This window comes from Pagrus pagrus (assembly GCF_965226575.1).
Source record: "Pagrus pagrus genome assembly, chromosome: 14".
Lineage (NCBI taxonomy): Eukaryota > Metazoa > Chordata > Actinopteri > Spariformes > Sparidae > Pagrus > Pagrus pagrus.
This window is the reverse complement of record NC_140198.1, coordinates 4,621,091-4,636,770: the sequence shown is the minus strand read 5'-3', so window position 1 is coordinate 4,636,770 and position 15,680 is coordinate 4,621,091. Positions and strand designations below refer to the sequence as shown.

The window sequence follows — 15,680 nt, the reverse complement described above, 5'->3', positions numbered from 1 at the left end:
ATGGCCTTTACGATCACCCATGGAGCAGTGATAACAGATACAGTGCTAAGAAGGAATAAGGGACGAGGGATGATCATGAAAAGTGGATAACCTAAAACAAACTCACTAACATGATTCATTTATTGATATTCTGGTCATCTTTAGCTGTAAGTTAAGTTATTTCGGGTGAAATTACAGCTTGACAACCATTCACACCTGGGCTCACCTAGCCTTATAAACCCACATGAAGGCCGGTTTGACCAACGACTCTTACGACTCTGTAAGGACACTCCCACACAGAGTTTTAAAGCCTGCGACTCCCCTACAGTTAGTGAGAACTGAAGAAGCCTCTTTGTAACTGTTGTTTGTACCAAAGTGATGCAGCTTCAGTGAAGTGCTGCAGTAGCAAGACACAGAATACGTGACCTTTTATACAACCGAATATGTGTTATTTCTTCACACAGCTGCATTTGTCTTATATTTAGACTTACACTGATGAGTCATGCACTCATCACATATTCATTTAGGGGACAAAACTTCCTGTTTCAAGCCTGTTTCCCTTTTGTTCAATGATTTGATGAATAAGTGCCACGACCGCACATAAAAAATATTATAAAGGATATTTTAAGATGTATCAATTAATGTTGCAATAAACTGAAAATTGCAAACATCTTTTTATTTTTTAAATCCCTGGTTGTTTTGATCCTAAACTTGGCAGCAGAGGGACTCTGGAAGCAACTTTTTTAAATCACTAAAAGCATTTTTAATTCCTTAAAGTGAGCATTTATAAAATACAGCTAATATAAAAGTGTGAGATTAAGGCCTATGCAGGATTATTCGTATATAGCTATATTTTACTAGCTTCAACAGCTGAGGAGTATCAGCTCTGTTCACCCACAATATTGCCTCAAAATCATCCTGATCAATTTGCAGCCACTGCTTTAAATGCAGACAATCAAATAACCTGCAAGGTGTGTGATTATTATCTACAGGAAAGCAGCATTCAACCTAAACAAACCCAACATGAACTCACTACACAATGTGTTCAAGTCAGTGTTGATGTAGTGGTGAGGTAGGTTACGTGGAAAAACAGGTGATTCTTGCGCCATCTGCTGTTTGTGTCTGCACATAGAAGTGAGATTAGTTGATATAAACTGCAGCACAACAGCTGCCAAAATAAACAAGCATTCATTAATGAACAGCAAAATACAAATCCAGTGACAGTCAGCAAGATCAAGTGAAAAGGAAACAGCTTGTGGTGTGTTCATCTGCACACTGCAGCAGACTAGTCTCTGTTAATGAGCTTTGTTCCCTCCACTGTGTAACTTCCAGTTCATCTTTGCACTATTGTCCTCTGGTGCTGAACAGCAGAGCAACGGGACTGGTTCAGGTCTAATCCCTCCACCACAGTTAAGGCCAGGTCACATCTCTAAGAGTCCTGCAGTTTAAACAGTGTTATTGGGTTCCTCCTGTTCTGTCGGCCTCCACTGTCGCCCCGTTATTTTCAGACTCTCTGAGCTACAAATTGTGAAGATGCTAAAAATGGTGAAAGGTCAAACAACAATCTGCTCACCAGAGAAAGAGATTAACAGCTGGAAAAGTTTCTTCTTTTGGAGCTTCGTGCCTTCACAGAGACAGAGGGTCTTTTTTCACTCCTTGGCCGCTGTAAAGACAATGAGAGCAGATGCTTTCACAGTTTTTACACTGATCATCTGTGGCTTTTAAATGCAGACGGTGTTTTGTATTGCAGTTTTAATGTTTTTGCAGCCATCTTGAGGCTCTATAGCCAGGGCTGACAATGAGGGGGTCAACAGGGGAAAGCTTTCTGGGCTCCAGCCTCTAGGGGGCGCCGTTGGAGACCAGCATTAATCATGTTCATCCTAATGTAGGCGATGATAACCACATTTTATTTAGATTCAATGTGCTAATCATTACACTTATGAAATATATATTTCATTATTTGTCTTTGTATTTAGACATTTATCTGTTCTTTTATTTATTTCTTATTCGTTGCAAGAGAGACAGTAAACATATCATGATGTGAAAATAATTTCATGATTCTGCTTTTTCTGATAAAATGACCCATCAACTCCAACATGAAGTGGATGTTATTTGATTAACCTTCATCAGCCTCCCTGTGTGTTTGTTACCAAGATACCTTAAAAACTGACTGATTGAAGAAAAGAGAAGGCAAATTGCTCTAGATATAATATTTAGGCAGTTTGATTTATCAAAGAATAGAGGTTAACTGTTAAAATGATGACAAGTCAGTTATTTATTCATGTATTCATTTATTTTAAGGGTACAAATCATGTTCATGAAGATGTGGTACAACTTAAATCACCTTTATCTTTAGAATAAAACATTACTACTGTTACTTACAATACATATTTACATACATCACTTTTATTCATTTTGCAGTTTTTGACATGATTGATAACAAAAGTCAACTCTAAGTAGAACAACAACAGATTTTTCATCAGACATTTTGTTTAACTAATATTTTCCACACACGGTATAAAATGGAAATTTTTCAGTAAATATCCAATTTCAACAAACAACATAGTTTAATCCCTATGTAGCAAATAAAAAGAGATTTTTTTCCCATGTCACCATTTCATTGAATTGACAAACAAAAATACAAACAAACAAAAAAAAAAATCCAAGAAAAATCATCATGGTCCCACCTCCTATGTTTGATCAGTGCAGTGCAGACACACCTCAACATGTACAGCACCACAGATGAGTCTCTCTTTAATCTCCTGTCTACTTGAGCTCACACAACTCTGCTGTACCTCCAGTTAGTTGATTTGGAAACCAAAGTCCAGCATAGAGAGGCTGAGTGAACGTGGTCTGGACTCTGTGGAGGAGAGTGATGGTTTCAGAGACGCTGTAGTAAGACAGAGTACCTGCACTATGATCCAGGTAAACTCCTATTGTGGAGGACTGAGGGCCTGAGATGGAAGTAACAATATTATTATGTCTGAATGTATAACCTCCACTGTCACATTCTAATGACCAGGATTTGTCATTATTTCCAAATCCACATTCATACACGGTCCCTGTTCTGCTAATGTTCTTGTATGCAACTGCTATATAAACTGTCCCGCTCCACTTCACCTCCCAGTAACAACGTCCAGTCAGACCCTCTCTACTCAGGACCTGCCACTTTTCACCAAATCTGTCTGGGTGAGCTGAATATACCTGGTCTACTGACATTAATGTTGCTTTTCTGTTCCTGTCACTTAATGACAAGAGTGTGTTTGCTGTGTTTGGATCCAGTGTGATTTCACAAGAATACTTGAGAAGTTCAGTTCTGGTTCTGGGCTCTGCTTGAGGCAAAACATCCACTTCAGTCGCTGCCAGTGAGATCTTTGTCCACTCCTCACTCAGGACAGCCTGAAGTTTATCTCTGGCCTCCGACACAGCTGCTGTCACACCCTCAAAAGAGCACAGAGGACGTATATCAATGCTGGGTAAGTCTTTAGGTTCGCTCAGACGTGACAGTGAGCGGTAGTTGTTCAGGAAATGGAGATGATCTTCAGTGTGTGAGAGCTTCTCCAGCTCAGTGTCTTTCCTCCGCAGCTCAGTGATCTCCTGCTGCAGCTCCTCCTCAAGATCTTTAGCTCGACTCACTTCAGTTTTCTGCTGTGATCTGATCTGCTGCTTCACTTCAGAGCTTCTCTTCTCAATGAGACGGATCAACTCGCTGAATGTCTTCTCGCTGTCCTCCACAGCTTTGTCAGCAGAAAGATTGATAGCCTCCACCCTCCACTGAAGCACCTTGACGTCTTTCTCTCTGTCCTGGATTCTCTGTTGGATGTTTTGCTGACTCGCCCCGAGCTCCGTCTGCCTCTCAGCCCTTTCTGCTGCAGCAGAGACTGTGTCATGGCCTTTATGATCATCCATGGAGCAGAGATAACAGATACACTGCTGATCAGTGCGGCAGAAAATCTTCATCACCTCGTCATGGCGAGAGCAGATGTTCTCCTGAAGCTTTAAGGTGGCTTCAACCAGCTTGTGTTTCTTTAACGGAGCCACACTGTAGTGAGGCTGGAGGTGTTGCTCGCAGTAAGAGACCATACACACCAGACAGGACTTGAAGGCTTTCAGCTTCTTCCCAGTGCAGAAGTCACAGGCCACGTCTCCAGGTCCAGCATAGGAATGATCAGGTGAAGCAGCTTGAAGTTGTACTTTCTTCACTTCCTCCACTAACTCTGCTAACATGGTGCTTTTCACCAGGACAGGCCTCGGTGTGAAGCTCTGCCTGCACTGAGGGCAGCTGGGTGCTTCCTTCTCTTTCTCCGTGTCCCAGCAGTCTTTAATACAGCTCATGCAGTAGCTGTGCCCACAGGGAATAGTCACCGGATCCTTCAGAAGATCCAGACAGATTGAACAGCTCAGTTTCTCTCGATCCAGCTGAAGCACATGCTGCGCCATTTCTCCTCCAGACGACAGTGAATGTCAGTAAGTTTCACTTTCTGTCACCAGATAAAAGCTGAGCTCATTTCCTTGATGTTTAGTCACTGGTCTGTAGTGTATGAGCCTATCAGCTGTTGTATTTCATCACCTGGTGTTCAGACCCATCTTCTCACTGGCAGATCTATGAAAGGGGAGGGAACCACCAACGTCAGAGCTGAATGTGCTGTGAGAGTTTCTCAGAGCAGGAGGAGCCGAGCCTGGCCAGTCAGTAACGTCTGGGTGGGGTTAAAAAGTTGTGTTTAATCCAGGAAGAGGAGGGTTGTGAGAGTTGCGTTGTGTATCAGCAATCAGAAATAGTGCACCTCTCAGATAATTATATAATTAACCCGTGTTCCCAGAGGAACCTGATTTACAGGGTACAAGGTTCATTTTTCTTTCCATCATCTTACAACAGGGTTGTTTAACAAAATACTTGCTGAATTCCCTTTATGCTCCTCACTAAAGAAAACAAATCTGTAAATGGATGAATAACAAATAAGACACATCAATAAACAATTTCTTGTAGTTGAGAGCAGAGGATGAGTTCAGGAGTCTCCCAGCCTGAGGAAAGAAGCTGCTCTGTAGTCTGGTGCTGAAGCAGACTAGTAACACCTGTACTTCTAAATGTTTGTTGTGAAAAGATGAAACGTGTTTTGGTCCATATTCTGCTCTAACTGGGTTTATGTACTGAAGCACCGTGTCTATCATGGCCTTTACGATCACCCATGGAGCAGTGACAACAGATACAGTGCTAAGAAGAGATAAGGGACGAGGGATGATCATGAAAAGTGGATAACCTAAAACAAACTCACTAACATGATTCATTTATTGATGATTTGGTCATCTTTAGCTGTAAATTAAGTTATTTCTGGTAAAATTACCCAGACAGCTTGACAACCATTCACACCTGGGCTCACCTAGCCTTATAAACCCACATGAAGGCCGGTTTGACCAACGACTCTTACGACTCTGTAAGGACGCTCCCACACAGAGTTTAAAAGCCTGCGACTCCCCTCCAGTTAGTGAGAACTGAAGAAGCCTCTTTGTACCTGTTGTTTGTACCAAAGTGATGCAGCTTCAGTGAAGTGCTGCAGTAGCAAGACACAGAATACGTGACCTTTTATACAACCGAATATGTGTTATTTCTTCACACAGCTGCATTTGTCTTATATTTAGACTCACACTGATGAATCATGCACTCATCACATATTTATTTAGGGGACAAAACTTCCTGTTTCAAGCCTGTTTCCCTTTTGTTTAACGATTTCATGAATAAGTGCCACGACCGCACATAAAAAACTATTATAAAAGATATTTTAAGATGTATCAATTAATGTTGCAATAAAATGAAATGTGCAAACATCTTTTTTTTCTTTAATCACTGGTTGTTTTGATCCTAAACTTGGCAGGAGACGGACTCTGGAAGCAGCTTTTTAAAATCGCTTAAAATAATTTTTAATTCCTTAAAGTGAGCATTTAAAAAATACAACTAATATAAAAGTGTGAGATTAAGGCCTATGCAGGATTATTCCTATATAGCTATATTTTACTAGCAAGGTGTGTGATTATTATCTACAGGAAAGCAGCATTCAACCTAAACAAACCCAACATGAACTCACTACACAATGTGTTCAAGTCAGTGTTGATGTAGTGGTGAGGTAGGTTACGTGGACAAACAGGTGATTCTTGCGCCATCTGCTGTTTGTGTCTGCACATAGAAGTGAGATTAGTTGATATAAACTGCAGCACAACAGCTGCCAAAATAAACAAGCATTCATTAATGAACAGCAAAATACAAATCCAGTGACAGTCAGCAAGATCAAGTGAAAAGGAAACAGCTTGTGGTGTGTTCATCTGCACACTGCAGCAGACTAGTCTCTGTTAATGAGCTTTGTTCCCTCCACTGTGTAACTTCCAGTTCATCTTTGCACTATTGTCCTCTGGTGCTGAACAGCAGAGCAAAGGGACTGGTTCAGGTCTAATCCCTACACCACAGTTAAGGCCAGGTCACATCTCTAAGAGTCCTGCAGTTTAAACAGTGTTATTGGGTTCCTCCTGTTCTGTCGGCCTCCACTGTCGCCCCGTTATTTTCAGACTCTCTGAGGTACAAATTGTGAAGATGGTAAAAATGGTGAAAGGTCAAACAACAATCTGCTCACCAGAGAAAGAGATTAACAGCTGGAAAAGTTTCTTCTGTTGGAGCTTCGTGCCTTCACAGAGACAGAGGGTCTTTTTTCACTCCTTGGCCGCTGTAAAGACAACGAGAGCAGATGCTTTCATAGTTTTTACACTGATCATCTGTGGCTTTTAAATTCAGACGGTGTTTTTGTATTGCAATTTTAATGTTTTTGCAGCCATCTTGAGGCTCTATAGCCAGGGCTGACAATGAGGGGGTCAACAGGGGAAAGCTTTCTGGGCTCCAGCCTCTAGGGGGCGCCGCTGGAGACCAGCATTAATCATGTTCATCCTAATGTAGGCGATGATAACCACATTTTATTTGGATTCAATGTGCTAATCATTACACTTATAAAATATATACTTCATTATTTGTCTTTATATTTAGACATTTATCTATTCTTTTATTTTCTTTTTCGTTGCAAGAGAGACAGTAAACATATCATGATGTGAAAATAATTTCATGATTCTGCTTTTTCTGATAAAATGACCCATCAGCTCCAACATGAAGTGGATGTTATTTGATTAACCTTCATCAGCCTCCCTGTGTGTTTGTTACCAAGATACCTTAAAAACTGACTGATTGAAGAAAAGAGTTAGAAGGCAAATTGCTCTAGATATAATATTTAGGCAGTTTGATTTATCAAAGAATAGAGGTTTACTGTTAAAATGATGACAAGTCAGTTATTTATTCATGTATTCATTTATTTTAAGGGTACAAATCATGTTCATGAAGATGTGGCACAACTTAAATCACCTTTATCTTTAGAATAAAACATTACTACTGTTACTTACAATACATATTTACATACATCACTTTTATTCATTTAGCATTTTTTGACATGATTGATAACAAAAGTCAAGTCTAAGTAGGACAACAACAGATTATTCATCAGACATTTTGTTTAACTAATATTTTCCAAACACGGTATAAAATGGAAATGTTTCAGTAAATATCCAATTTCAACAAACAACATAGTTTAATCCCCATGTAGCAAATAAAAAGAGAGTTTTTATCATGTCACCATTTCATTGAATTGACAAACAAACAAACAAACAAACAAACAAAAAACAATATAAAATCAAGAAAAATCATCATGGTCCCACCTCCTATGTTTGATCAGTGCAGTGCAGACACACCTCAACATGTACAGCACCACAGATGAGTCTCTCTTTAATCTCCTGTCTACTTGAGCTCACACAACTCTGCTGTGGTACCAACATCGTTTCGAAGCCAAAGTCCAGCATAGAGAGGCTGAGTGAACGTGGTCTGGACTCTGTGGAGGAGAGTGATGGTTTCAGAGACGCTGTAGTAAGACAGAGTACCTGCACTATGATCCAGGTAAACTCCTATTGTGGAGGACTGAGGGCCTGAGATGGAAGTAGCAATATTATTATGTCCGAATTTATAACTTCCACTGTCACATTCTAATGACCAGGATTTGTCATTACATCCAAATCCACATTCAGTACTGGTCCCTGTTCTGCTAATGTTCTTGTATGCAACTGCTGTATCAACCATCCCGCTCCACTTCACCTCCCAGTAACAACGTCCAGTCAGACCCTCTCTACTCAGGACCTGCCACAATGCACCAAATCTGTCTGGGTGAGCTGAATATACCTGGTCTACTGACATGAATGTTGCTTTTCTGTTCCTGTCACTTAATGACAAGAGTGTGTTTGCTGTGTTTGGATCCAGTGTGATTTCACAAGAATACTTGAGAAGTTCAGTTCTGGTTCTGGGCTCTGCTTGAGGCAGTAAAACATCCACTTCAGTCACTGCCAGTGAGATCTTTGTCCACTCCTCACTCAGGACAGCCTGAAGTTTATCTCTGGCCTCCGACACAGCTGCTGTCACACCCTCAAAAGAGCACAGAGGACGTATAACAATGCTGGGTAAGTCTTTAGGTTCGCTCAGACGTGACAGTGAGAAGTAGTTGTTCAGGAAATGGAGATGATCTTCAGTGTGTGAGAGCTTCTCCAGCTCAGTGTCTTTCCTCCGCAGCTCAGTGATCTCCTGCTGCAGCTCCTCCTCAAGATCTTTAGCTCGACTCACTTCAGTTTTCTGCTGTGATCTGATCTGCTGCTTCACTTCAGAGCTTCTCTTCTCAATGAGACGGATCAAGTCGGTGAATGTCTTCTCGCTGTCCTCCACAGCTTTGTCAGCAGAAAGATTGATAGCCTCCACCCTCCGCTGAAGCACCTTGACGTCTTTCTCTCTGTCCTGGATTCTCTGTTGGATGTTTTGCTGACTCGCCCCGAGCTCCGTCTGCCTCTCAGCCCTTTCTGCTGCAGCAGAGACTGTGTCATGGCCTTTATGATCATCCATGGAGCAGAGATAACAGATACACTGCTGATCAGTGCGGCAGAAGATCTTCATCACCTCGTCATGGCGAGAGCAGATGTTCTCCTGAAGCTTTAAGGTGGCTTCAACCAGCTTGTGTTTCTTTAACGGAGCCAGACTGTAGTGAGGCTGGAGGTGTTGCTCACAGTATGAGAGCATACACACCAGACAGGACTTGAAGGCTTTCAGCTTCTTCCCAGTGCAGTAATCACAGGCCACGTCTCCAGGTCCAGCATAGGAATGATCAGGTGAAGCAGCTTGAAGTTGTACTTTCTTCACTTCCTCCACTAACTCTGCTAACATGGTGCTTTTCACCAGGACAGGCCTCGGTGTGAAGCTCTGCCTGCACTGAGGGCAGCTGTGTGCTTCCTTCTCTTTCTCCGTGTCCCAGCAGTCTTTAATACAGCTCATGCAGTAGCTGTGCCCACAGGGAATAGTCACCGGATCCTTCAGAAGATCCAGACAGATTGAACAGCTCAGTTTCTCTCGATCCAGCTGAAGCACATGCTGCGCCATTTCTCCTCCAGACGACAGTGAATGTCAGTAAGTTTCACTTTCTGTCACCAGATAAAAGCTGAGCTCATTTCCTTGATGTTCAGTCCCTGGTCTGTAGTGTATGAGCCTATCAGCTGTTGTATTTCATCAGCTGGTGTTCAGACCCATCTTCTCACTGGCAGATCTATGAAAGGGGAGGGAACCACCAACGTCAGAGCTGAATGTGCTGTGAGAGTTTCTCAGAGCAGGAGGAGCCGAGCCTGGCCAGTCAGTAACGTCTGGGTGGGGTTAAAAAGTTGTGTTTAATCCAGGAAGAGGAGGGTTGTGAGAGTTGCATTGTGTATCAGCGCTCAGAAATAATGCACCTCTCAGATAATATATAATTAACCCGTGTTCCCAGAGGAACCTGATTTACAGGGTACAAGGTTCCTTTTTCTTTCCATCATCTTACAACAGGGTTGTTTAACAAAATACTTGCTGAATTCCCTTTATGCTCCTCACTAAAGAAAACAAATCTGTAAATGGATGAATAAAAAATAAGACACATCAATAAACAATTTCTTGTAGTTGAGAGCAGAGGATGAGTTCAGGAGTCTCCCAGCCTGAGGAAAGAAGCTGCTCTGTAGTCTGGTGCTGAAGCAGACTAGTAACACCTGTACTTCTAAATGTTTGTTGTGAAAAGATGAAGCGTGTTTTGGTCCATATTCTGCTCTAACTGGGTTTATGTACTGAAGCACCGTGTCTATCATGGCCTTTACGATCACCCATGGAGCAGTGATAACAGATACAGTGCTAAGAAGGAATAAGGGACGAGGGATGATCATGAAAAGTGGATAACCTAAAACAAACTCACTAACATGATTCATTTATTGATATTCTGGTCATCTTTAGCTGTAAGTTAAGTTATTTCGGGTGAAATTACAGCTTGACAACCATTCACACCTGGGCTCACCTAGCCTTATAAACCCACATGAAGGCCGGTTTGACCAACGACTCTTACGACTCTGTAAGGGCACTCCCACACAGAGTTTTAAAGCCTGCGACTCCCCTACAGTTAGTGAGAACTGAAGAAGCCTCTTTGTAACTGTTGTTTGTACCAAAGTGATGCAGCTTCAGTGAAGTGCTGCAGTAGCAAGACACAGAATACGTGACCTTTTATACAACCGAATATGTGTTATTTCTTCACACAGCTGCATTTGTCTTATATTTAGACTTACACTGATGAGTCATGCACTCATCACATATTCATTTAGGGGACAAAACTTCCTGTTTCAAGCCTGTTTCCCTTTTGTTCAATGATTTGATGAATAAGTGCCACGACCGCACATAAAAAATATTATAAAGGATATTTTAAGATGTATCAATTAATGTTGCAATAAACTGAAAATTGCAAACATCTTTTTATTTTTTAAATCCCTGGTTGTTTTGATCCTAAACTTGGCAGCAGAGGGACTCTGGAAGCAACTTTTTTAAATCACTAAAAGCATTTTTAATTCCTTAAAGTGAGCATTTATAAAATACAAATGATATAAAAGTGTGAGATTAAGGCCTATGCAGGATTATTCCTATATAGCTATATTTTACTAGCTTCAACAGCTGAGGAGTATCAGCTCTGTTCACCAACAATATTGCCTAAAAATCATCCTGATCAATTTGCAGCCACTGCTTTAAATGCAGACAATCAAATAACCTGCAAGGTGTGTGATTATTATCTACAGGAAAGCAGCGTTCAACCTAAACAAACCCAACATGAACTCACTACACAATGTGATCAAGTCAGTGTTGATGTAGTGGTGAGGTAGGTTACGTGGAAAAACAGGTGATTGTTGCGCCATCTGCTGTTTGTGTCTGCACATAGAAGTGAGATTAGTTGATATAAACTGCAGCACAACAGCTGCCAAAATAAACAAGCATTCATTAATGAACAGCAAAATACAAATCCAGTGACAGTCAGCAAGATCAAGTGAAAAGGAAACAGCTTGCGGTGTGTTCATCTGCACACTGCAGCAGACTAGTCTCTGTTAATGAGCTTTGTTCCCTCCACTGTGTAACTTCCAGTTCATCTTTGCACTATTGTCCTCTGGTGCTGAACAGCAGAGCAAAGGGACTGGTTCAGGTCTAATCCCTACACCACAGTTAAACTCAGGTTACATCTCTAAGAGTCCTGCAGTCTAAACAGTGTTATTGGGTTCCTCCTGTTCTGTCGGCCTCCACTGTCGCCCCGTTATTTTCAGACTCTCTGAGCTACAAATTGTGAAGATGCTAAAAATGGTGAAAGGTCAAACAACAATCTGCTCACCAGAGAAAGAGATTAACAGCTGAGAAAGTTTCTTCTTTTGGAGCTTCGTGCCTTCACAGAGACAGAGGGTCTTTTTTCACTCCTTGGCCGCTGTAAAGACAACGAGAGCAGATGCTTTCACAGTTTTTACACTGATCATCTGTGGCTTTTAAATGCAGACGGTGTTTTGTATTGCAATTTTAATGTTTTTGCAGCCATCTTGAGGCTCTATAGCCAGGGCTGACAATGAGGGGGTGAACAGGGGAAAGCTTTCTGGGCTCCAGCCTCTAGGGGGCGCCGTTGGAGACCAGCATTAATCATGTTCATCCTAATGTAGGCGATGATAACCACATTTTATTTAGATTCAATGTGCTAATCATTACACTTATAACATATATATTTCATTATTTGTCTTTATATTTAGACATTTATCTGTTCTTTTATTTTCTTATTTGTTGCAAGAGAGACAGTAAACATATCATGATGTGAAAATAATTTCATGACTCTGCTTTTTCTGATAAAATGACCCATCAACTCCAACATGAAGTGGATGTTATTTGATTAACCTTCATCACCCTCCCTGTGTGTTTGTTACCAAGATACCTTAAAAACTGACTGATTGAAGAAAAGAGTTAGAAGGCAAATTGCTCTAGATATAATATTTAGGCAGTTTGATTTATCAAAGAATAGAGGTTTACTGTTAAAATGATGACAAGTCAGTTATTTATTCATGTATTCATTTATTTTAAGGGTACAAATCATGTTCATGAAGATGTGGTACAACTTAAATCACCTTTATCTTTAGAATAAAACATTACTACTGTTACTTACAATACATATTTACATACATCACTTTTATTCATTTTGTAGTTTTCGACATGATTGATAACAAAAGTCAACTCTAAGTAGAACAACAACAGATTTTTCATCAGACATTTTCTTTAACTAATATTTTCCACACACGGTATAAAATGTAAATGTTTTAGTAAATATCCAATTTCAACAAACAACATAGTTTAATCCCTATGTAGCAAATAAAAAGAGATGTTTTTTCATGTCACAATTTCATTGAATTGACAAACAAACAAACAAAAAACAATATAAAATCCAAGAAAAATCATCATGGTCCCACCTCCTATGTTTGATCAGTGCAGTGCAGACACACCTCAACATGTACAGCACCACAGATGAGTCTCTCTTTAATCTCCTGTCTACTTGAGCTCACACAACTCTGCTGTGTCACCAGTCCAGCTTGAAAGCCAAAGTCCAGCATAGAGAGGCTGAGTGAACGTGGTCTGGACTCTGTGGAGGAGAGTGATGGTTTCAGAGACGCTGTAGTAAGACAGAGTACCTGCACTATGATCCAGGTAAACTCCTATTGTGGAGGACTGAGGGCCTGAGATGGAAGTAACAATATTATTATGAAAGAATTTAAAACCTCCAATTTCACATCTTAATGACCAGGATTTGTCATTACATCCAAATACACATTCAGTATAGGTCCCTGTTCTGCTAATGTTCTTGTATGCAACTGCTATATAAACTGTCCCGCTCCACTTCACCTCCCAGTAACAACGTCCAGTCAGACCCTCTCTACTCAGGACCTGCTGCCATTGACCAAATCTGTCTGGGTGAGCTGAATATACCTGGTCTACTGACATTAATGTTGCTTTTCTGTTCCTGTCACTTAACAATAACCACTTGTTTGCTGTGTTTGGATCCAGTGTGATTTCACAAGAATACTTGAGAAGTTCAGTTCTGGTTCTGGGCTCTGCTTGAGGCAGTAAAACATCCACTTCAGTCACTGCCAGTGAGATCTTTGTCCACTCCTCACTCAGGACAGCCTGAAGTTTATCTCTGGCCTCCGACACAGCTGCTGTCACACCCTGAAAAGAGCACAGAGGACGTATAACAATGCTGGGTAAGTCTTTAGGTTCGCTCAGACGTGACAGTGAGCGGTAGTTGTTCAGGAAATGGAGATGATCTTCAGTGTGTGAGAGCTTCTCCAGCTCAGTGTCTTTCCTCCGCAGCTCAGTGATCTCCTGCTGCAGCTCCTCCTCAAGATCTTTAGCTCGACTCACTTCAGTTTTCTGCTGTGATCTGATCTGCTGCTTCACTTCAGAGCTTCTCTTCTCAATGAGACGGATCAACTCGCTGAATGTCTTCTCGCTGTCCTCCACAGCTTTGTCAGCAGAAAGATTGATAGCCTCCACCCTCCGCTGAAGCACCTTGACATCTTTCTCTCTGTCCTGGATTCTCTGTTGGATGTTTTGCTGACTCGCCCCGAGCTCCGTCTGCCTCTCAGCCCTTTCTGCTGCAGCAGAGACTGTGTCGTGGCCTTTATGATCATCCATGGAGCAGAGATAACAGATACACTGCTGATCAGTGCGGCAGAAAATCTTCATCACCTCGTCATGGCGCGAGCAGATGTTCTCCTGGAGCTTTAAGGTGGCTTCAACCAGCTTGTGTTTCTTTAATGGAGCCAGACTGTAGTGAGGCTGGAGGTGTTGCTCGCAGTATGAGAGCATACACACCAGACAGGACTTGAAGGCTTTCAGCTTCTTCCCAGTGCAGTAATCACAGGCCACGTCTCCAGGTCCAGCATAGGAATGATCAGGTGAAGCAGCTTGAAGTTGTACTTTCTTCAGTTCCTCCACTAACTCTGCTAACATGGTGCTTTTCACCAAGACAGGCCTCGGTGTGAAGCTCTGCCTGCACTGAGGGCAGCTGTGTGCTTCCTTCTCTTTCTCCATGTCCCAGCAGTCTTTAATACAGCTCATGCAGTAGCTGTGCCCACAGGGAATAGTCACCGGATCCTTCAGAAGATCCAGACAGATTGAACAGCTCAGTTTCTCTCGATCCAGCTGAAGCACATGCTGCGCCATTTCTCCTCCAGACGACAGTGAATGTCAGTAAGTTTCACTTTCTGTCACCAGATAAAAGCTGAGCTCATTTCCTTGATGTTTAGTCACTGGTCTGTAGTGTATGAGCCTATCAGCTGTTGTATTTCATCAGCTGGTGTTCAGACCCATCTTCTCACTGGCAGATCTATGAAAGGGGAGGGAACCACCAACGTCAGAGCTGAATGTGCTGTGAGAGTTTCTCAGAGCAGGAGGAGCCGAGCCTGGCCAGTCAGTAACGTCTGGGTGGGGTTAAAAAGTTGTGTTTAATCCAGGAAGAGGAGGGTTGTGAGAGTTGCATTGTGTATCAGCACTCAGAAATAGTGCACCTCTCAGATAATATATAATTAACCCGTGTTCCCAGAGGAACCTGATTTACAGGGTACAAGGTTCCTTTTTCTTTCTATCATCTTACAACAGAGATCATAAGTTAATTATTACTGCTTTTAGCAAAAAATGTCAGATCAAGGAGTGTCTGTTCCTGACCAATGTATCAGACTTTACTTGTAATTAATTTAATTCCATTGTCTCGAGATCACAAGTTAATTGTTTTGCCAGGATAAAGCTTGTTTTCTTGTGATACATTTCTGCCAAATTTATCTTTTTGTATTGACAAAACAACTCGACACAAGGAGATAATTTATAACGATTAAACAACTTCATGAATGAAACTAAAGGTTTCTGTACAGGGATCAACTGAAAGCCAAAGTGTTACTGTCAAGTAGACTAAAGCCAAAATAATCGTAGTTGGTATAGAGTTACTGGGAAAGAAACAACCCACACTGGTTGGTATTTGAATGGTATAATAAAGTATGAAAGTATGTATATAGATAAGAAAGGCCGAAGTACAATCTAAATTGTTGATGGACAATGTGTACTCTTTGATTGGACATTTTCAGCTTGAACTTGTTGATACAGCTGTCAAGATGCCAGTTATGCATGTTGGTCCTGATCCCTTAAAAAACATTGTAAGTAATAAGAAGAATCAACTTCTCTTTTCCCTCCTTTTAAATCTTGTTATCTTGAAAAAACACAGCTCATTTTGCAA

At 41.4% G+C, this 15,680-nt stretch overlaps 3 protein-coding genes across 3 annotated transcripts; all 3 read right to left on the bottom strand.

Annotated features, from left to right (window-relative positions):
• Positions 1–2,283: 2,283 nt before the first annotated feature.
• Positions 2,284–4,427, bottom strand: LOC311269695 (tripartite motif-containing protein 16-like). Its single transcript, XM_084374035.1, has one exon. It carries the CDS (start codon positions 4,417–4,419, stop codon positions 2,746–2,748), a length of 1,674 nt encoding a protein of 557 aa, XP_084230161.1. The 5' UTR covers positions 4,420–4,427; the 3' UTR covers positions 2,284–2,745.
• A 2,985-nt stretch (positions 4,428–7,412) lies between these two features.
• On the bottom strand, positions 7,413–9,496 carry LOC311270017 (tripartite motif-containing protein 16-like). Its single transcript, XM_084374633.1, has one exon. It carries the CDS (start codon positions 9,473–9,475, stop codon positions 7,802–7,804), a length of 1,674 nt encoding a protein of 557 aa, XP_084230759.1. The 5' UTR covers positions 9,476–9,496; the 3' UTR covers positions 7,413–7,801.
• A 2,997-nt stretch (positions 9,497–12,493) lies between these two features.
• Positions 12,494–14,625, bottom strand: LOC311270015 (tripartite motif-containing protein 16-like). Its single transcript, XM_084374630.1, has one exon. It carries the CDS (start codon positions 14,615–14,617, stop codon positions 12,944–12,946), a length of 1,674 nt encoding a protein of 557 aa, XP_084230756.1. The 5' UTR covers positions 14,618–14,625; the 3' UTR covers positions 12,494–12,943.
• Between the last annotated feature and the right edge of the window lie 1,055 nt (positions 14,626–15,680).

Coding starts and splice junctions, on each gene's coding strand:
- LOC311270017 (XM_084374633.1), bottom strand. CDS start 9,475: ATGGCGCAGCATGTGCTTCAGCTGGATCGAGAGAAACTGAGCTGTTCA.
- LOC311269695 (XM_084374035.1), bottom strand. CDS start 4,419: ATGGCGCAGCATGTGCTTCAGCTGGATCGAGAGAAACTGAGCTGTTCA.
- LOC311270015 (XM_084374630.1), bottom strand. CDS start 14,617: ATGGCGCAGCATGTGCTTCAGCTGGATCGAGAGAAACTGAGCTGTTCA.